The sequence below is a fragment of the Myotis lucifugus genome, unplaced genomic scaffold (assembly GCF_000147115.1).
Source record: "Myotis lucifugus unplaced genomic scaffold, Myoluc2.0 scaffold_181, whole genome shotgun sequence".
NCBI lineage: Eukaryota > Metazoa > Chordata > Mammalia > Chiroptera > Vespertilionidae > Myotis > Myotis lucifugus.
The window spans coordinates 2,028,920-2,051,407 of NW_005871229.1; the positions used below are offsets into that span (position 1 = coordinate 2,028,920).

The following is a 22,488-nucleotide window of genomic DNA, read 5'->3' on the forward strand; positions in this document are numbered from 1 at the left end:
AAGCCTTATCCACACCTCACCCAGGACAAGTTCTGCTTCATCTCTTACATAATATATTTGGACTCCACTTAAGATTTCACTTGCAAAAGGGTTGGGTTTTTTGTTTTATTTTGTTTTGTTTTGTTTTGTTTTCGAAAAGCCACTCCTGTGATCAGTCCCTTTTTCTCCATGTAGATGGGATGATAAGTACAATATATTACATGTAAGTAACATTGATGTCACAGGTTGGATTCTCCAGGAAGTAGAGCTGAGATGATTTATCACAACAGGTTTTTAAAATTTATTAGGCATTTCTTTTGGGATGAATACCTCTGGAAGGGAAGAGAAGGAAGCAACATTTATCAGAAGGCAAAGTTGAACTGAGATGTAGGCCCAATGGCAGCCTCAATCAATTTCCCAGGGAGCTCTGGAGTTAAAATGGTTCTTTAGAGTTGGGCCAGAATGGCCAGGCCTTGATACCCCAACCGAGATCAGTCAATGAAATGAGCAGCCTGGGGAGAGTATGAACTTGGGCAAGGCTGCCCTCTGCAGCCGAAGCAGTTCCTCAAAGAGTTGACAGCCAAAGACCACTGCCAGCAGTATGTCCTTCCTTAAAGGAGGTGGTGTACTTCTGAGGCTATCATCATTTGTGACCACAAAGACTATTTAGAAAGAAAGCAATCGATATTGTTATGCAAAAGATTTACCAGTTTTGTATGAGTCCAGGTCCAGAATCTTAGTAAAGCCTATATATCACTAAATTATATTATAAACAATGTTCTATCCATTATCTTATTATCCCATTTTATTTTCATTTTTAAAAAATATATTTTTATTGATTTCAGAGAGGAAGGGAGAAGGAGAGAGAGATAGAAACATCAATTATGAGAGAGAATAATTGATAGCTAAACATTATGCTATTTTGGTTCACTAAGTATAATGGATTAAAAGGGTTAAATAATCTTAAGAATTATCTTTATGGTTTGAGAGACTTAAGTGAATAGAGTTTCTCCAATAATAATACTCAATAAGAACATACTTAATAAATATGAACATCCAAGAATAAGGGTGGGGAATTTTTTGCTCCCCTGGATGGTTGCAATCAAGCAAACATACCCTAAATTAGTCAAGTCATAGATATGAAATAGATTATCATTTTAAATAGGGAGTAACTTTTTTTTTATTATTATTGCTTTCAGAGAGGAAAAGAGAGAGATACATCAATGATGAGAGAGAATCATTGATTGGCTGCCTCCTGCATGCCCCCTGCTGGGAATCGAGCCCACAACCCAGGCATGTGCCCTGACCAGGAATCGAACCGTGACCTCCTGGTTCATAGGTCAGTACTCAACCACTGAGCTACACCAGCCAAGCTAGGAAGTAAACTTTTAAAGGCCACATATACCTAGTAAGAGTGTGACTTGCATTTAACTGCACTGTAAAGATGCCCTGATTTTAGCAGGACAGTTCTATCTCAGATTAAGCCCCAAAAATGTAAAGTGGGACATTAAATTTCCTCTGACATCAGAATCTCAGGTTACTTCTTCCTCTCCAGTCTTTGCCTCTACTCTGGTCTTTCCCAGGCCCTGAAAGGATCCTAATCGAATCTTCCTTTTGAGCAAGAATGATTTGATAAATCTAAAAGTATATTCTGACAAAATTAACTTCAGGCACTTACTTATTTTCCCCTGGCTAGTGTTGCCACGCTGCTTTTTCCAATAACAAGAATATCACCATTTCTCCCGACTGGCAGGACCTCTCTCATCACCTACTGCCCAGCAGTGTCTGTCACATAGTAAGCACTCAATGAATGTTTTGTGAACTTTTATAGGACACAACTCTGCACCCTAATTCTTGATTATTCACAAGCGGTTACAATGCAAAGTTTTAATCCAGATTAGTTTTTGGCTATCACCTAACCTGCTTCTGAGCCTCCACTCTACTCCTTCAAATCATTGTGTATATAGCAGTAGCAAACAGATTTTAATAGCATCCTAAGCAGCAGAGTCTAAGCCACTATTTTAAGTGGGAATAGAGAGAGCAACAAAGTCTGTTTTCTTAATTTGTCAACTAAAAGGTATACTTTATTTTGTTAAAGTCTAAAATTAGTTATCTTTGCCTGCTGCTGCCTTCTATTCATATAGCTCATTACATTTTCATATATTAAAAGTTTTTCTGCATTTATTCATTATTTTAGATATCCCTAAAGAACTCTAGTCATCATAGCCCCCTTTCAGCGATTATTTCTAAAAATCATTCTATCCTAACTCCTAAAGCTTTACTTGGCCCTTCTTATTAGTCATTTTTTTTCCCTTCTTTAAAAAAAGAACAGCTCTGACCAATTTCGTGGAAGAAAAAAAAAAGAAATGTCCTTGAGGGAATAGGATGTTCTAGTTTAATTTTCCCTTGCTTCAGTGGCCTTTCCTATTATTTTTGCTGAAGAGCAGGGCAGGTTCTTTGACTCTTCAACTCACATTTGGCAAAGTAAAAGTAAATTAACATATGAAGGTAATGTTTCTTAAACCGATCACTCTGCAAACCCCCTCTCTATAGTAACATCTGTATCCTCAGCGTTCTGCTAGTCATTTTTCTCCCTAATGGCTATCCTTCCAGCTTAAGGTATCCTTTCCCATCTTCCCCCCTTCCTCTATCCCCAGGTTTTGACAGTTATACCTGCTTAGGCAGTAATTTAATAATTTTGAAATGAACAAAACAAAAGAGAGATGGTGGGTTTGCTGATCCTTTCTCCACAGCATGAAAAGTGTTGGAATCTATAGAAAGGTTTCTTGTCACCAGATAAAAGCCATTTTTAGGTCCCCCTTTTCCCCCCATGTAAAAGTGTGTGTGTGTGTGTGTCACTATTTTACAACTTTCTTGGAGTATAGAGTGACAGGTTTTTGAAATACAGATTTGAATTTTGTTAAATAATATGAGAGAAAATGCCATTTTTCTAACATCTCAGACCTATATTCTAGACCTTATTTATCCAGCAAACATTTACTGAATGCCTAGTTATCAACCAATATGCTAGGTGCTAGAGTGACTGAGATTTTTCAAACCACGTTTACTCTGCCTTCAAAACTCCCACAATTTCTTGCATAGACAGATAAGTAAATGTGTTGAGTAGTGTGATAAAGGCATATCCAAAACTTAGAGTTGATAGGAGTGATTTCTAGAATTAATTTTGAGTTAAGCTCTAAACAAGGGGCTACACCTTAAATCTTCAATTTAGAAGCATAACTATTCAGACACTTAGGGAAAACTTCTAACTAAAAGTAAAGCCCCTTGTTCAGGGTATAATCGTAAAAAGTGTGTGCCTCATGTTTCACATAGTTCACTATGTTGTATAAAAGTTCAATTCTTTTGACTAAAGATTTGGAACAGATATTACACCAGCTTGTTTTTTAATCTGAAGAAGTTTTATTACTTATGATGAAAGAATGTTATAAATCTACCAAGTTAACATAGATTTACTTAAAACTGGTCCTAGATCATATTGGTATTTCAAAAAGCTAGTTTGTTTGTTCCCGGATGATAATGTTTTAAAGATAAATTATAACCAAGATATATATTTTGTATTTTTTAAGCAATATTTTTTAATTGTTTTGAAAACAATTAAAATCACCCAAGGATATGTTTTTTTAAATATATTTTATTGATTTTTTTACAGAGAGGAAGGGAGAGGGATAGAGAGCCAGAAACATCGATGAGAGAGAAACATCGATCAGCTGCCTCCTACACACTCCCTACTGGGTATGTGCCCGCAACCAAGGTACATGCCCTTGACTGAAATCGAACCTGGGACCCTTGAGTCTGCAGGCCAACGCTCTATCCACTGAGCCAAACCAGTCAGGACAAGGATATGTTTTTTTTAATTATTATTATTATTTTAGAGAGAGAGAAGCATTGATCGGTTTCCTCCCATACACGCCCTTACCACGAAACCCTCAATCTAGGTATGTGCCCTGACCGGGAATCGAACCCACAACCTTTCAGTGTATGGGACAACACTCCAACCAACTGAGCCACACTGGCCAGGACTATTTTGTCTTGATAAAGTAGAACATGATAATTGTTCTTCATATTCTAAAATCATTCTTCAACATCAAAGAAGATGGCCCTCCCATCATTTGTAAATAATCTTCATAGGTGCCTAACTGCATAAAATAGCAAACTGACCTTTTCCACTATTAGCCTTAAAATGTGTTTAATTCAGAAACTGGGAGCCAAGTATAGTCATTTTCAAAGGGACTGCTTGCTACTTAAAGGGACAATAACCAACAGACAGTATATCCTGGTGAAGTTGATAATTTAATTTGCTCATACTTGCTTCGCAAGTCACATTTCCCCATTTTAATGGATTCATTATTTAAGTTGTCTTCAGAGTTTTGAACTTGTTTTATGCAAAGGAATTGACTATTTTAAAATTCACTTTCCTATGTACTTGAAATAAATACCTACTCGTTTGTCCCATTTTGGGTTCTCTTGCATACCTTAATGTTGGTGATCTGTTATGAAACTGCTATGGAAAATTAAAAACTCTTTTTTAAAAGAAAAAATAAGGGTAGTAAGTAAAGAAACAGCATTATATTTAAAGTATATTAAAATTTTATACCTATTCTTCAGACTAACTTCTAAAATAGCATTATTTTAAAAATAGACCTTACTGGGTTATTTAATTAGCTATGTGTCAACCAAAATCACTATGATTTTAAGTTTTAATTTGTCCAGTGTATTCCAAGATCCTTAAGTTTAAAAACTTAGCTAATAGAATGTGACTTTTAATTTAATAAGCAGGATCCTAATTCAAACGTGTTCATTTTTATGAGAGAAATTAAAGTAATAATATTAAAATTATACATATTTGCACATAAATTTGTTTTGTTTTATTGTGTTATGTGAGGAGTGTGGATTCTAGTGTCACTGGTTATCATTGTAAATCAAATCATAACAATTTGAAACAATGGCTGCCACATCATTTGAGATCTCAGTCGATGCACTTAATGTTACCTAACTAATCCTCACCAAAAACTGAGTCCTCAGGCCTCTACCTAGTCTATCTCTTCTGGTTGCTGGCATTTAAAAGCTTCTTGCTTTTCTGGTACTGCAATATTAAGAAAGATCAATTTTGGAGGTAAATGTAATTTGTTAATGAATATTCAGCAACATGAATGGTGGCTTTCTCTCTAGAACCTAAATTTAGTGCATAAATTTCAGTCCCACACCTAATCTTTCTTTTCCCTGTGAAATAAGAGTTTAGATTTCCCAGAAAATAACATTGAAAAAATTTAACTGACCTATTTATTTTACAAAATTGAAAAATATGGGTTAAATGCATTTTTAATCTTCAGCACTAACAGCATTTTTTGCAGTGATGGAAATGATATCTGCACCATTCAATATGGTAGCCATAATTAGTGTCTCCCTGAAACATAGCTGGTGTGACTTAAGAACTGAATTTTTACATTTTAACTTAATTTAAATATCTATGTGGCTAGTGGCTATCTTATGGCACAGTAGTATAGTAGAACATCCCTTAAATTTGATATATGTGCCCTCAATGGCATTTAGGGTCCCTTAATTATTTTTTTAAAAATAGATCACAATACAGTAAATTGAAAAAAAATCTCTAAATATAGATATAATGGGAGCTACCATCCCAACATTCTGAAGCATTCTAAATTTATAAAAGGATAAAGAAAAGCAGCCCAATGATAAATTTAATCTTGGCTCTTGGCTTTTACATAAAAACGTAGATGTAAAATTTAATGTCCCTCAAGGAATATATGTGTTTTGACTTATCAACATTTTAGAGTATATAATAAAAATGTATATTTTCTAAACCTTTAATTTTGTTTGCTAATGAAGGAAAGGGCAATTATTAAAAAAAATTCAAGTAGTCATGGGCAAAATGCAAAACTGAATTTTCACAAATGGTTTCTCCTAAACCCCTAGGGAAATAAGAGAATTAATTTCTCCTTCACTATCCTGAACATGTACTATTTAAAAATCCCCCATGGTTGTACATGTTTTTGAGCTATTAATTATTATAGTCTCTTCTTTTCTGCAGGGTCAGACCTACTTACTGACTGACCACTCCATCTTTTATGGAGAGACACATCACCCTTTGAAAGCATTTTCCCCTTTAAAAGTCATCTCAGTTGCATTTAAGAAACATCCATTGCTGTCCTTCCAGGGAGTGTTCTTTTTCACTGGGTGTTACAATAAGACTAATCACCTTTGCCTATCAAGAAGCATGGGCTTGATTAAATCAGTCAAGGGCATTAAATTCCAGCTTCTCTCACACTGGTGAGCATACCGAGACTGAGTTGAGGAAGAATTTGTGAAACTATCATTTGGTTAAAATTGTATGCCTGTCTCTTTAAATCTAAAAAAAAAAATCCTTTCAGAAGCTGTAGAGAGAAGGTGCTAGAACTGTGTACGATCATGACTGGAAAGCAGGATCCCTCAGTGACTGCCGAATCTTCTCAGCACAAGATAGAGAGGCAGTTCAGCACAAGCCTACACTGGTTCTAGGCAGAACGATGATCCTACCGAACAGAGCGCAAATAAAATTAAATTGAGAAAGCAGATCTTTCAAGGGAATGAGGCGGAGGCTCGCTTTTATGTTAAAAGCAACCAGCATCCTCCTTGCTAGACATGGACATGACATTTTTAAAGGAATTATTTGGTTACAGCGTTTTAAACAAACTGTTCTAAGGAGTCTGTACATTGCATTGTTTTTTCTATTCTTTTTTTCTTTTGCATATATGTGATTCTGGAGGTAAAGAAAAAGCCTGCCAGGGATTCAGAAGGCATCCCACTAGCGATCAGCTGACATTCCTAACTGAAGGCTGCAATGTGTTGCTTATTCATTTTGTACCGTGGGAGCTGCGGGGACTAGCAGAGAGCTAAACTATGCATTTCAAACAGCAGTGCTTGTGCAGAAAGAGGGGTGAGAGAGAGGCAGCCGGCGAGGAAAGAGCACAGCTGGACTTTCTCCTTGTTTTTATCCATTTCTGCAGGATCATGTATTCATAAGGGATGAGGCGGGCCACGGCGATCCCAGGCCTGAGCCACGGCCTACCCAGTCAGTTCAGAGCCAGGCCCTCCACTACCGGAACAGAGAGCGCTTTGCCACGATCAAATCAGCATCTTTGGTAAGCAAACACCCCTCTACTCACCTTCCCTTCCTTCCCCTCCTCCCCATCTGGCAGCCTCTCGCCCTCCCTGAGCCTCTCTCGGCTTCATGGATGGGAGGAAAGGAGTCAAGAATGTTTTCTCCCTCCTAATAATTTTATTCATTTTAGAAAAAATCTGTTGGCATAGCAACCTGATCTCAGATATTTTAGCATTGTCTACGGCATGGGGGGTGGGGGGGAACCTTTGTGTGTGTGTGTGTGTGTGTGTGTGTGTGTGTATTTATATATGTTGTATGTGCAAAATAAAAGGCCTTTAAGATGAAATTGCTATTATATCTAATTTTAAAAAAACTGTTTGTCTTTTCAGTAAAATAATAATGCTAAAAAATATTTTAGAGGGATTTGATGTATGTGTATGCAGGGCACTAAGCTTCTTTTTATATAGATTCATGTATATCTATAATGTATACACAGATATCAAAAGGTAAAACACAATTTTTTTAAATATATGGTTGCCAGCTACTGTGTATAATTGTAGAAAATAAGATAACTTGCTTCCTAGGGATGGATTGCTGGTTCGTTCTGGTTCATTCATTTATTTATTGCAACAATGGTAGTGGCTGCACTTCCCCATTTAACCCCTGAAGAATTTCCCGGCACCAATAAAGCAAGATGGGCTTTGTAGGAGAGGATAGGGATGGTCGTGGAAGAAAAAATACTGTAGGATCCTTCAGCATTTTTACTATTGCAAATGTGATTGCTGGATGCCCTTGTAGTAGCAAAAGGGGTGTGTGCTGGAAGAGTTAGTTTTCATGCCTCCTCCCCTTGGTCCCCAGCGCGTGCGCGTGCGCGCTCACACACACACACACACACACACACACACACACACACACACACTCACACACACTCTCTCATATCGTTTCATCCTTGGCACTCTAAACTCTCTTTAATCTTTTGCTTCTGAATCTCATTTCTCGGCCAAAAAATTATTGAAATATTAGTTGTTTTGCCTAAATTGATGTTAGAGGTTACATGTGCAGGAAGAGTTAGTGTACACTGCCTGGCTATTACATTTAGAACCTATGATGACATCATCCAAGGCCGACCCAGAAATGATTATTTTTCTTGTCCTATTTTTTAAACCTGATTTGCCTTTTATTTCTCAAGTCTTTAAGAGGCTTCGATTATCTTTGGAATTAATAATGGATTATAATCTTTAAAAACCCAAATATAAGGAAAATGGGAGTTAAAGCACCCACATATTGCTATGCCTGCTGCTATTTAAAAGCAAGCAATTTAATGTAGACTCCTTATAAATAATAAGCCTGTTTGTAAGTTTCTTTGTATAGAAGTTCTTTGTAATCTCTTTAATGAACAATTTTTCATTTTAAATGAATGCTGTACTGTGTAATGGAGATCTTAAAATGTCCACTATGTATTTGCTAGTGATTGTTAAGCACCTTAAAAACATGCTTCTGAGTCTAAATAAAGCATGAAATATTAAATAATAAATATCTTCATGCCATGATATCTGACAAAAGAAGAAATATGGTATTTATGGAATGTTACTACTTACCACTGACTCTTGTGAGACTTGTAACCTTTATTCAGACCTGATCATGTTGAAATGAGAGGAAAAAGATGAACAACCACTGAGAATCAGAGCACCATATGCAGGTTTTGAATGTGAAGCAGACATTATACCAAGTGGATTTCCCCTCTCGAGGGCAGGTTCTCTGCTCTTCTCACTTGCCACACCCTCATTCCCACATCATATATTCATGACCTCTCCTACCTCCTAGTAAGTAAGATACTACTACTGCCATGCCAGAATGATCTTACGCTTGCATTTGTGAGCTCACCCGGCGCTGCTCTGTGTACATCAGCCATCACAGCCTCCCTCTCTGTGGAAAATGAAAGCTGCTTCCCTACTAGGCCACCTCAGGGCTGTGGGCAATGTCCTCAGGAACCCCTCTGACTTCTACAGGCTCCATAGTGCCCCTCCTGAGAACAGCTGGGATCCGTCTCTCTGGTGGACTTTTGATTTGCTAAAAGGCCCCTGCCCCTATATTAAGTTAAAAAGAGTAGCTAATAGGCTGTTGCTGTAGCCACAAAGTAAGTTGGGTTTTTTGTTTTGCTTTGTTTTGTTTTGTGGAAAACCCTCTTCAAATGTAATGTTTTGGGAATCACAGTGGGATTGATGGGAGTTTATCAGAGTTTAGTGGTATTTGTATCTAGTGGTTTTTAGAGAGAGAAAAAAAATAATGGAAGGGAAAAGTGGTATGATATTGTATGATTCCACATCCCGTTTTGGACAGTCTAACTATTGGCATGGATATTTCAATGTATATTACCAAGTACTTCAGTTCTACTACCAATTATATTATTTTAAAGGCTATTGTCAATCAGAATATATAAATTAGGACACTGGAATATCAAAAAGAATACTCTAATTTTTAAAAATATATTATGAATCTTATCCATTTTTCATGGATCCCAACCCAAATGAAAAAGGACTAAAATTACTTAAATGACATAAAAGTAAGAGTAAAATCATGGGGAAATGAAGGTCTAGTATAACAAACAAATCATTGTTGAACCCTCTCTTCATTTCTTATAATTGGTAACAATAGTATATTGATTGATTTTGGTTTTACTCTTTCTTTACAGTCTTCTAGTAGAAGTGGTAATAAGCCACAGAGTGATCCAAAAGGGAGCAGCAAAAGAGAGAAATTTAGAAATGAGCTTTTACTAGATAAATAAGTGATGTGTAAATGTTTTCAACAGACTTGCAAATTGAAAAAATAAATTATGGTTCCTCAAATTTGTTTTATCAGCCTATCTCTTCTACATACCTAAAAGAATCCTAGCTCTGTGGTTTTCCCCTGAGCATTTCTTTCTATATTGTGCTTTTGAATGGGGTCATTGACAGGTATATAAAGCCTATGGACTATAGGCTTTTACTGCTGGATGTTTTTTTATTAATTTGGCACCTTAAAACTGAGATTTTTATTTTATTACGCACTCTGCACAACTGCATTTCTAACGAAGGAAAAACAAGGACTGCGAACCTTGAGACCAGAGGAAACCTTAAGAAAACTTTAGAACTATATATTTAATAATAATCATTTCAGGGAAAGATTATTGACCTTATTTTTAAAAATTAGGAAAAGTAAGGGCATTTCATGGAATCTTTTAAATTTTATTCTTTCTTCTTCTTCTGTAAGAAAGTTCCTACCTGGCTGATTTGTTATCTGGAAAAGGGAATAGTTTATATAGTTCTTCAAAATTACTGACTTGTTGGGCCTTTGACACCTGCCCTGGGTCATTGGCTGTTCCTATAGTAGATGTTAATATAAAGAGCACCAAGACCATAGCTATCAGACAATTCAGCTTTTGGTCTCATGAAGGAATTCTCACTGGAATGCTACCACACAGGTGAATTTATATTAGAATACACATTAGGGAGAAGGACCTACAACCCTTAGTTTCTAAGCTCCAGGAAAGCATGTAAGAGAAAGTAGTTATTGTTCTATCTAAGCAAATATAGATTATTTGACATTGGTTTTACAGATTCAGTAGAAAAACTCATATACAAATGGAGTCTTCATTTGGATTTTTAAAAATGCAACCTGATTATTCAGCTAATTGTGAAATTGGGTACCTGAATGAGTTTGATAGACAAGCATAAAAGTATTAGAGCCTCAGCAATAAATGCTACTGTTTCACCTCTCCTGAACCCCACTCTACTGTTTCTAAATGCTTGAAAAGGTGTTCTCTTCCTGGATAGTGTATCAGAGGATGCTTAGCAAAATATTGCATATCTCTCCTTTCCTTTTTGTTAGCTTCTTAATCTCACTAAGATCATTACTGATACCATTTTTCTTGTATTGTCCAATCTGTATGCCTATCCCTCATGACCCAAGACTTTCAATAAATGAATATTGAATGAATGAATGGACAAATGAATGAATGAAGTCTCTTTCAGCCCTGCTTCCACATCAGAATTTGGATTTATAAGTGTGCATTTCAAAGTTCTTCTTGTCAGTTTTTTCTGCATAAGTCAGAATTGCCTGTTACTTTTCCCATGAACATAAAATGTTTTTCCCCTAGGTATTCTAAAGAGTGGGATGTCAACATTCTAATGCCAAAATGTACTCACTATATTCTTTTTAAGAATTGGCTATAAATTTCATTTGTTCTAAGTTCTGATGGTAGCCAGTTTTATTATAAGCATTATTTTGATTCGTACATATAATTAATCCTATAAGTTGGCCTTGATCTCTTAAGAGGGTAACATTATCAGCCACCATGCTCCTCTTTTGTGTTCAGTAAGTTGCTTATTAGCCTTCTAGTGCAATGTCCTGTACTCGGTAGGCATATAGTACACTTTGGGTGATGTGGTGTGTTGTAAGTCCATGTTTTGCTGGAATTAAACCAGGTATAATGGAATGGCTATAAAAACTTTCAGAAAAATGTTGTCTTCCTTTATGGGTTTTTGTTTGTTTGTTTTGTTTTTGTTTTTTTCATATTATTCCAGGTATATGAATAGTTAACAGTTCAGAAATTATATATCCTTATAATCCACAACCTGGATACAAGTACAGTTTTATTGTTCAACTTGCCTTTTCTCTTTGACCCACTTCTGATCTATGTCCCCATGACCAGAAATGCATAGTGGAGGGAAAAAGAGACAGATTACTCAGAGGCTGGCAGGAGAAGGAAGGGAACCAGAATCTACTGAACATTTCCTAAGTGTCAAGACACCTTGCTAGACACAAGTGTTATCTTATCAGTGATCTCATCGTAGGGGTGGTTCCTCTTTACATATGAAAACTGACTTAAGTAATTTGCCCAAGTTCAGTTACATAGTAAGGGATGGAATGAGATTTGCCTCCAAGCAATCTACTGGGTGTGCAAGATGAAACTGCTCACTTTTAGTTGATCACATATTTGAGTTCAGGATTGTGAAAACTACAGTCCCTACATTTCTTTCTTTTTTTTTATTTTGTTTTATTGCTTAAAGTATTACAAAGAGTATTACATATGTCTCCTTTCCCCACCCCCTTGACAGTCCCTCGGCCTCCCCTACCCCCCAGTGTCTTGTGTCCATTGGTTATGCTTATATGCATGCATACAAGTCCTTCGGTTGATCTCTTACCCCCCGCCCCCCCAACCCTCCCTGGCCTTCCTGCTGTAGTTTGACAGTCTGTTCGATGCTGCTTTGCCTCTGTATCTATTTTTGTTCATCAGTTTATAATGGTCTTTATTATCCATAAATGAGTGAGACAGTCCCTACATTTCTATAACCTTCTCTCATTTTCAGACTTATTCAATTTGTTACTTGGATTTACCACTCTCTTCAGCTTTGATTGTTTGGGGTGTTGATTTCCTTCATTACTTCAAAACTGAAAGTTTCATTCATTTCTTCTTTGGTGATATGAATTTCCTCAGGCAATTTCAGAGCCACAGGATCTTAGTTCAAATTCCAGGCTTTATAAAAATTAAAGAGGTAAATTACATGAGAAACACATCTTAAAGCATAAAGTATAATAAAAATTATGAGCTTTTTTTTATTTTATTGACAAAATAGTTTATTCATAAGACCTGAGGTTTAAACTTAAAATGCACAGGCATTGGGGGGCAGGGGCAGGCTGGGAGAGGACAATGTGGGTAAAGGGGGCATATGTAATGCTTTCAACAATAAAGAATTAAATTTAAAAAATAAAGTGGTAAAAAATGCACAGGCATACATAACTCTAGGTAACATTTTAAAAAATAAATTTTATGTTAGACTTTACAAATGAAACATCTGGTTATACTTTTATTTACAGTCATCTATCTAGCTTAAACATGGAAATGTAATACTATCTGTGTCTAAAAAGACAATGACTTTGTAACTCAGAAAGTTAGTTGTATAAATGGAAGGTGATGGTAGGAATTTAAGAAGGAGATTTTTCAAATTATGGGAAGCATTTAAAAGCAAAGTGTCTCTCCTGGAATTTAATGCTATACAACGCTAGCATGTTGAGCTTTGTAATTTGTTTCTGCCACATAATTGTATGATCTGGTTTGCAGTAGGACCACCCTTTTCACAGGGACTCACCCACCAATTAGGATAGAAAAATGTTCTTGACACAAGTCATTTCTGTTTTATCTTTAGGCCATCTGGTTTAGGGAAATGGCCATATTTTATTTTATTGACCACAAACCAGTCTAACATTCTGCTGGCAAGTTTCAATAGCTTTAGAGTGTGCCATGCCTCTCCTTTGGAAATCTGATTACAGAAGGAATACTAAAATAAGAAAAAAAAAGTACACAGATAAATCATCTCTGAAACTCATTACCCTTAAACAGACATTTTATTGCCATATTTGTCTGAAAAACAAGTGAGTTCAGAAAGGACTAAATGGTATCCTTTCTGTTGATTGGAATTGTTTTTAATCCCTACAGTTGAACTTCAGGAAGGCACAAACATGAAGTGAAATATACACATATATTTCAAACTATTTCTTTATCATGAAATAAGTCCATTAGGAAATACATAATTGTGATAACAAAAAAGATTATTAATAATCTTTAGAGTGTTAGGTGCCTGTTTGGTGATGATATTCCTTTTTTGGTCTTGAAATATTGTCTGCTCTTATTCCTCATACTTTAGAGAGGATTGTCCTTTAGAAAAAAGAAATGAATATGAAACCGAGCGTTAGTTTCAGCTGGAAAGGTTTCAAAGTTCGGCTAATGTTTAATGTGTACTTTGATAATACTATCCAGTTACAGAACTGCACTCTTGATAGTGAGGACTCAGTCTAATATGCAGGGACACCTTCTAAAAAGAGTAGAGAAACAGACGGTTCTTTGTACAAAATACACTTTGACCCATAAACTGAAAATAGTAGACAGAAGTACTAGCAGCATGAAAATTTCCAGTAAAACTTGTTTGAGGTTTAGATTGAGGAGAAGTGGCTAATAGTACATAGGAATGACTAAATTGCTTAGTGAAAAACAAAACTAAAGTTATAATTTTTTTCTAAAATAAATACAAGAGAAGGAAGTGACAGAGAATCTGACAGGAAGATAATGAGGGGTGATAAATTGAAGGAAGGACTGAAAAATCAGAATAGGTGAAATAGAAACGAGATATCAAAATTCACATTTGCAATGTTCAGTTTGTTGACCATTCACTTGTGAATGGGTTAAGGAAAAACGAATGAGAATAGTGGCCATCCAAAAATCACAGAAATGTCATTTTTCTCTTTAGGACAGCAAGTAGATGTATTGTAATTTGTTAGCATCTCTTCTGAAGATTTAAGGGAGAGAGTTCTTTCTCTCGATTCATATTAAGAATAGGAAATCAGTCTTGTTCTAACTATTTTTTAAAGGATATTCACGATTCCTATGACTGTTCGAGACATAATCCTTAACAAACAACCCAGCAGTATGATATGGTGCAGTGGTTCTCAGTCAGAGGGATTGAGATGCCCCCACCCCCACCCCCACCCCTACTCTGGCCAGGAGACATTTGGCAATGTCTGGAGACATTTTTTAATTGTCTTGACTTGGGAGGTGCTGCTGGACTCCAGTGGGTAAGTCAGAGATGCTGCCAAACATCCTGCAATGCACAGGACAGCCCCCACAACAAAGAACTATCCAGGTCCATATTAGTAGTGCCAAGGTTGAGAAGCCCGGGTGTAGTGGAAATAGCATTACTCTGGAATCAGACAGAAATGGGTCTGAATCCCAGCCCCACTCCTTATTAGCTACGTGACCTTGAGCATATACAGAGGCGGGCAAAAGTAGGTTTACAGTTGTTTGTATAGAAAAAGACATGCAGGTTATGATTATTACAACAACTTTATTAATGCAAAAGGATGTTACTCACAACTGTAAACCTGCTTTTGCTCACCTCTTGTATATAATGATATATTAAAAACATGTAAATCTATTTTGGCCAAATGAATAAATAAATTCCCCACAAGTCTCAATTTTTTTCGTCTATAAACTCGGGGTGGTAACATTAGTCAACCTCATAGATGAATAAAATGAATGAGTGAGTGAGATGGTTTTTAGGATTAGAGATAAAGTATATAAAGAGCATCCAGCACAGTGCCTGGTACAGGTAAGTGTTCAGGAAATAGTACGTAAATAAAACTATGCCAGAGGGTTCTTCTCCTTTGCCTGAAAGTTTGCCTTTCGTGAACCTGGTTACCTGAGTTCTGTTTCCCAACCCAAATCAGGTTACACGGCAGATCCATGAGCATGAGCAGGAGAACGAGTTGCGGGAACAGATGTCAGGATATAAGCGGATGCGGCGCCAGCACCAGAAGCAGCTGATCGCCCTGGAGAACAAGCTGAAGGCTGAGATGGACGAGCACCGCCTCAAGCTACAGAAGGAGGTGGAGACGCATGCCAACAACTCGTCCATCGAGCTGGAGAAGCTGGCCAAGAAGCAAGTGGCTATCATAGAAAAGGAGGTCAGTATGTGTACGCATGCTTTCGTGCCATGGTCTTGCCAAGCCTGTTCCAACCAGTTAGCAGGAGACAAGAGGGGTGTGATTTTTGGTGATAAAGGAGCAGTATTGCTTTGGTGAGGGAGTAGGGATGGTTTTATGGGGCTACTTAAAATTATCTTAAAAGTTAATATAGTAGCCTTAACTGGTTTGGCTCAGTGGATAGAGCATTGGCCTGCGGACTCAAGGGTTCCAGGTTCGATTCCAGTCAAGGGCATGTACCTTGGTTGCGGGCACATCCCCAGTAGGGAGTGTGCAGGAGGCAGCTGATTGATGTTTCTCTCTCATCGATGTTTCTAACTCTCTATTCCTCTCCCTTCCTCTCTGTAAAAAATCAATAAAAAATATTTTTTTAAAAGTTAATATAGTAACTTAAGGTGCGTACCACATTCTTGTCTATTCAAATATATTCTGAGCCTCAATCCTTTGCTGTTGGCCTGGGTAAAATTAAAACACACACACACACACACACACAAGATGCTTCTAACCTATGGAAACTTGGACGGTGCCTATCACACCCACAGTCCTCTTCAAAGGAAAATTGCTCTACAAATAGTCCCTTTTGCTGGTGATAATCCTTGCCTACAGCTGATTGGACTCTGGATGGGCACCTGACTAATTGTAGCAAGTAATTAGTCTGGCTATTGTTTGAATATTCTAGAGAACATTTTATCTTCCCCATCCTGATTCTAACTAATTTTCAAAACAGAGGAATGGGTAAGGCAGACAGTCAAAATTATCACCTTTATTGCTGATGGGAGAAGTGATTTATATGTGAAGAAAGATGGGCCTAATCCTACTGAACAAAATTAGCCAGGCCTGCCTACCCAGGCCCTAGTAGTACTAAATGAGTCGCCTTCCCTGGCACCTCCCATAAGATTTACAAAGTGTGGAAAAGCAGGGTGAACATGTGTTCCCTGGGGATGAAATGACTGGGGACAGGATGCCAGGGGTATTTCAGTAATTAGACTCTCTCTGTCTCTCCACATGAAAGGAAAATTCAGAGTTGTAGAAGAAGCATTCCACCAACAGCTATCCATCCATGAGGTCTCATGGATGTTGATTAAATGAACCAGTCAGATTCTTTCTTGGGAATTTGACTTGGTAGATATGTGGGGAGGATCGTTCATAATGAAAGAATGGTTGTTCATGGATGCTAAACATCAGATAAGATATATCAAAAAGAACCATGAAGCATGATTCTTAAGCACCTTATCTACATAAGTGCTTCATTGAATGGTTCCCTAAAATTCAGATTTGTTCACTCTCAGGAACCAATATTTATTGGGTTATCTTTTACTTGTTTGGCATTCAATCCACTAAGAAGCCCCCAAATGTCCTGGTGTCTAACTGTTGTGAATTCTGACAGGTAACTAAGAAATCAAATGTCATCAGCTTTGCTTAGTATGTTAGATGTGAAATCTGATAGTTGCAATAATTAATCAATTAAAGTTAGATTCTTGGAATAAAACTAACCAGTTATGTTTATCCATCTTTATAATATAACCCTTCAGCTGTCAACAACATGAAAAAAAATTTATTATAATTATTGTTAGTTTACCTTTCATCCCATATATTTTCATGTATGTGTTTATGGTTTTCCTTCATATTTTTCCCATAAAATGTTTGTTGAAGATACAGGGAAATCAGAATAGGCATTTCCTTATTTTGTTTTTAATTAATTTGTTCAAAAATTACATTATTCAGCATTTATGGATTCTTTCAATGCATTAGAGAATATATATGGCTAAATTCTGTGTGAAGAACAAGTCATCCAAGATCATATTTGGTATTTTTGCAGGCAAAGGTAGCTGCAGCAGATGAGAAGAAGTTCCAGCAACAGATCTTGGCCCAGCAGAAGAAAGATTTGACAACTTTCTTAGAAAGTCAGAAGAAGCAGTATAAGATTTGTAAGGAAAAAATAAAAGAGGTAAGAATACCAATATTTGTAGTCACCAATTTGCCATTAGAATGGTTAGAACTTAAAATTGATTCATCATACATTGTGATCAATATGTAGTCTAACCCATTGATTCTCAAACTTTACAGTAGAATCATCTGAAATGCTTATTAAAACAGATTACTAATCCACTCGTAGATTTTCTGATTCAATGGGTCTGGAGTGGAATTTGAAATACGCATTTCTAACAAGTTCCCAAGTGATGCTGATCCTGGGGGTCCAGGCACCACACTTCATGAACCATTTGTTCTAACTCTAAACCATCTTGCTTACTTCTCCACACTTCAGAGAGAGTGATCTTTTCAAACCATAAGTCTAGTCATATCACTTCATGGTTTTAATATTTACTGGCTTCCCATTGCTCTTAATATAGATCAAAATACTAGAAGTCCCTACATGGTCTACTACCAGCCTCTCCTCCAGTCTCACTTCACAGCAGTGTTCTCCCCACCTGCTTACCCCACCCCCAACACTTCACTGCTCCTGCCACAACAGTCACCTTTTGGTTCCTCAAGTGTATTAAACTCTACTCTTCCCCAAGGTCTTTGCTCATAGTGTTTCTTCCATCAGGATGCTCTCCACATGCCTCACCCTCAATCCCTCCCTGACTGTAATTCTGCTGTTTATCTTTATTCCTCCTCCTTGTAAGATTTAGGATCATTTATTAGTACCTTAACTTAAATATCACTTCCTCAGGGTAGCCTTTCCTGACTGCCTTGACCAGGGCAGGTGCCTCTGGTTTCATGACACTAGCTTTCAATTATACATTTTCTTTTAGTGACTCTTTGGGCTACTTTCACTACTGGCCTGTTGGCCAGTAAGTGATATAGGTAGAGACCATGACTGCTTTGTAGTAGTAATTGTTGTTGTAGATGTTTTGTTGCCCATGTTGTGTGTGTTTTTTAGTATCCCTGTGTCTAGTACATGTTAATATTTGATAAGTGAATGATTAATTCTTGAATGTTTGGTTGAAGACCACCAATGTGGCCTAAGAGGGACCTGAAAGCTCAAATTTCTTCAGCTCTCCTTTTACCAGTACTTACAAGTAAATTGCCTCCAGTTCCATAGACTTTCCTTCTCCTGAGACTTAGGATTTCTTATTTGTCAATTACTAGTGCAGTGATGGCGAACCTATGACACGCGTGAGAGGTGACACGCGAACTCATTGTTTTGGTTGATTTTTCTTTGTTAAATGGCATTTAAACATATAAAATAAATATCAAAAATATAAATCTTTGTTTTACTATGGTTTCAAATATCAAAACATTTCTATATGTGACACAGCACCAGAGTTAAGTTAGGGTTTTTCAAAATGCTGACACGCCGAGCTCAAAAGGTTCGCCATCACTGTACTAGTGTATAAAGGTTTAATAAAATTCAACATGGGGCATTGTTCTAGTATATGAAGTCATTCATTTGAGCTCAGATTCTAGGTAACAGTAAGAGTCTTAGCAATGTTCCTCTCCATTTCTTTTTTCAACTGGGAAGTGAAAGCAAGTGTTTTGGGATGGGACCTCGGGATCTTTGGTCCCGCCTAGATGTGCCACTGGTAATTGTTGGGCCTCACAGACACTTGTAGTTGCTCCACACTGCCTGAATAGGAAGAATCTCTGACACCAAAAAGTCTAGAAAACCAAGCTGTAGAGAAAAATAGTCCAACTAAGAAGGTCCACATTATCTCCATTTTCTCTTAGTTATTGCTTAAGCATAATTATTACATCACAATGGAAGGATGTTTCTGGATCACAGAGATCACCTTGATTTTTAAGTAAGAAATTTTCTCAGCTGCAAATGTCTTCTTATTTCTAACGCCGTATGTTTACTCATGCTCTGGAGGCCATACAATATGACCGCAGCCACCATTTTGAGCTCTTGTAATACTAAGGCATTTGGAGATTGCATGAGTTCTGCCTTTAGAAGATTCTGCCACAGAACAGCATTCAAGAGTCCCCACTCAGTCTTCAGACATAAGACTGTTTGGGGTCCACCATGCTCAGATTTATGAGTGCAGGAGGCTACCGGCCTAAACTTACAAGTCACTCAACACGCTCATGAAGAAAAACGGGCCTAAACCCAATTTGAGATAGCCTCACTAAGTCTTTCTGTGCAAAGCTAGTATTACTCCTTATGAAGTAAAGCTTGGTTCACACTGTTTAAAGTGACATGTATATTTAGATGTTGGTATACTTAAAGGAATTGTCCTTGAAATGATAAAACAATCTCCATGATCCCCACTACTGATAGATAGCAGGGGCATGGGTAATACAAAATGATGGATGGTCCAGAAATAATTTATTCTTGATTTTGGAGAGAATTTTTATGAACATATATGAATTTGGGTGTGCAATGTGGTGGTTAATGCTAAACCGAGTAGTAAAGTTATGGCATTAAGAAGTGAGTCACCAGCTTTCCTGTTGAGATCCCAGCCTACTCCATGCTGGAAACAGCACATGCTCTTGTTGATGCTAATATTTCACTTAAGCCTTCATTATAACAGGAAAGTTGATTTACAAGGACTTCTTGACTAAGCACAAAAATAATCTAAATACTGTGTAATGTCTGCATCACAAACCTTTAAATAAAACAGGTGTTAGCAATTAAAGGGGATTTCACTGAGTAGTTAACCAAATATTATAGGTCAAGCTTGTCCATAGGAACAGTATGAACAAAGAAGAGTACACTGTGCTTTCCCTAAAAGTGGTCATCTTACTTTCCCCATAGATTAACATCTTCTTAACTGTTCCGATTCACTGCTTTCTTCTCTTTACCATTATGGGCTAAAATACTAATGATTTTTGTCCTTTTGAAAATATAGGTGGCTTATAATCCCAAATGAAGACTGTTTTTCCCTAAAATTCAAATGAGTGACATTTGCAGAGTTACCTCCTGTCTTTAAAACCTGTCTACTTCTCTTGGTCTTTTCCCCACCTCCTTTGTCCAAGCTTCTATCATCTCTCATCTGGACCTTTGCACTAGTCTCCTAGCTGTCTCCATGGACACACTCTTGCCTTCTTTATTCTGTTTTCCACATAACAGCTAGTCATCTTCTTGAAATGCATCTCATTATAATAACCCCCCACCACCATATGAAATCCATTTCTCCTATACTAAAGGTCCTTAACTCAGCCTGTAAGGCCTCTAACCTAACGGTCCTGCCTGTCTGTCCAGCCTCATCGCATGTAACACTCCACCACACTCTGGCCTTTCAGTTCCTTGACCATACACATACCATGTTTCAGTGAACTCACCCGAATGGTTTTGCAGATGCTGTTTCCTCTACCCAGAGTATTCTTCCCTTTCCTTTTGAATGGTCAATGCCTATGATTGTTCAAATTTCAGCTCAGTTGTTACCGAGGTTCAATAGTTTCTGTTAAACATTCTTGTAGAACCAAGAACTCACCTTCAAAGCAGTTGTCACAGTCATTTTTAGTTCATAGGGTTCTTTGTTTAGTTTTTTATTCTAGACTGGAAAGCTCCATGATGGTAGGTACCATGTTCTTTTGTTCACCATTGTATCCTCATGCCTTGCACAGTGCCTATCACATGATGGGAACTCAGTAAATATGTATTTGATTGATGAGTGAACAAATAATTTCTGACAGTTGAGAAGTCAGAGACTTGGAAACTAACAAGTCTTCCTCTCACTTAATATTCAATTACAGTGGGGCCTTGACTTACGAGTTTAATTCGTTCAGAGACCGAGCTCGTTAAGGAGCTCGTTAACTCAAATTACTCTATCAACTCAATGCAAAAAATCGGCAGAGAGACAGGGTATCTCAAAAAACTCGTTAGTCGGGACACTCCTAAGTCAAGGCCCCACTGTAATTGATTTTAAAAAGTGTATGTGTGTGTTTGGGGGAAGGGGGCAACATCAAGTCAGGCTGTGTTTACATTTTCATTTGCTTTCCAAATAATTCAACCTACCATTGCAATAAACTATTATAATTTCTCTGGCTGATGAGACTGGCATGGTTTCCCCCCCCTTTTTTTTTCTTGTGAAGGAGATGAATGAGGATCATAGCACACCCAAGAAAGAAAAGCAAGAGCGGATATCCAAGCATAAAGAAAACTTGCAGCACACACAGGCCGAAGAGGAAGCCCACCTTCTCACTCAGCAGAGACTGTACTACGACAAAAACTGTCGTTTCTTCAAACGGAAAATAATGATCAAGCGGCACGAGGTGGAGCAGCAGAACATTCGGGAGGTATTTATGTTCCTAACTATTGTCATTTACTTATGGGACAGCAAGCCCCTTGCTCTGTCTAGTCTTTAGCATAGGACCTTGACACAAAGTAGGTTCACAAAGAGCCAGGGAATGAATTTATCACTGATAAGAGAAAGCCCATTTACAGAACAAGAAATCAACTTTTTCCAAATAAATGTTATAAAGTTTTATTGAACACTCATTACAAGCCATATCATGCAGTGGAGGATCAAAAGAAGTAAAATAACTTGCTTTTAGCCTGCTTTTCACAGACTTGTGTTTTTGTGACTCTACATCAAACACTTAAAAAACAATACGATGCTCTACAATCAAGTTCACTCATTCAGTCATCCAGCACTTATGGAGTGGAGTGCCTCCTCTGTGCCAAGCCGCGCGGGAGACACCAGGGCTTCTGAGAAGCTGTCCTCCTTGCCTTCAAGTAGCCCTAAGTCTCAGAGGTGAAACAGACATGTAACAGACTAATTACAATAGAACATATTAGGTGCACTAGTAATAGACATATAAATGAGGTATCATGGGCATATAGTCAAGAAAGAGCTTGTAGGATTCAGTGATTGATGAGATGCTGAGTGTCTGGGTGTGAGGACTGCAGCATCAGAACAAGAGTAGCTGGAAGCAGAATGTGGAGGGCCTTGTTTCTTAAGCCAACGCATTTAGATTTTAGTCTGAAG

At 37.4% G+C, this 22,488-nt stretch overlaps 1 protein-coding gene across 7 annotated transcripts in view; it reads left to right on the forward strand.

The window, feature by feature from the left end:
• The window catches only part of TAOK3 (TAO kinase 3), a 153,757-nt gene that overhangs the window by 112,707 nt on the left and 18,562 nt on the right, over positions 1-22,488 (forward strand). For all 7 annotated transcript variants that reach the window (XM_023760401.1, XM_014462471.2, XM_014462472.2 and 4 more), the window contains 4 exons: positions 7,005-7,139; positions 15,359-15,595; positions 17,433-17,561; positions 21,593-21,796. In XM_023760401.1, coding sequence (XP_023616169.1) covers positions 7,005-7,139; positions 15,359-15,595; positions 17,433-17,561; positions 21,593-21,796 — 705 coding nt within the window. The remainder of the gene's footprint in view (positions 1-7,004; positions 7,140-15,358; positions 15,596-17,432; positions 17,562-21,592; positions 21,797-22,488) is intronic.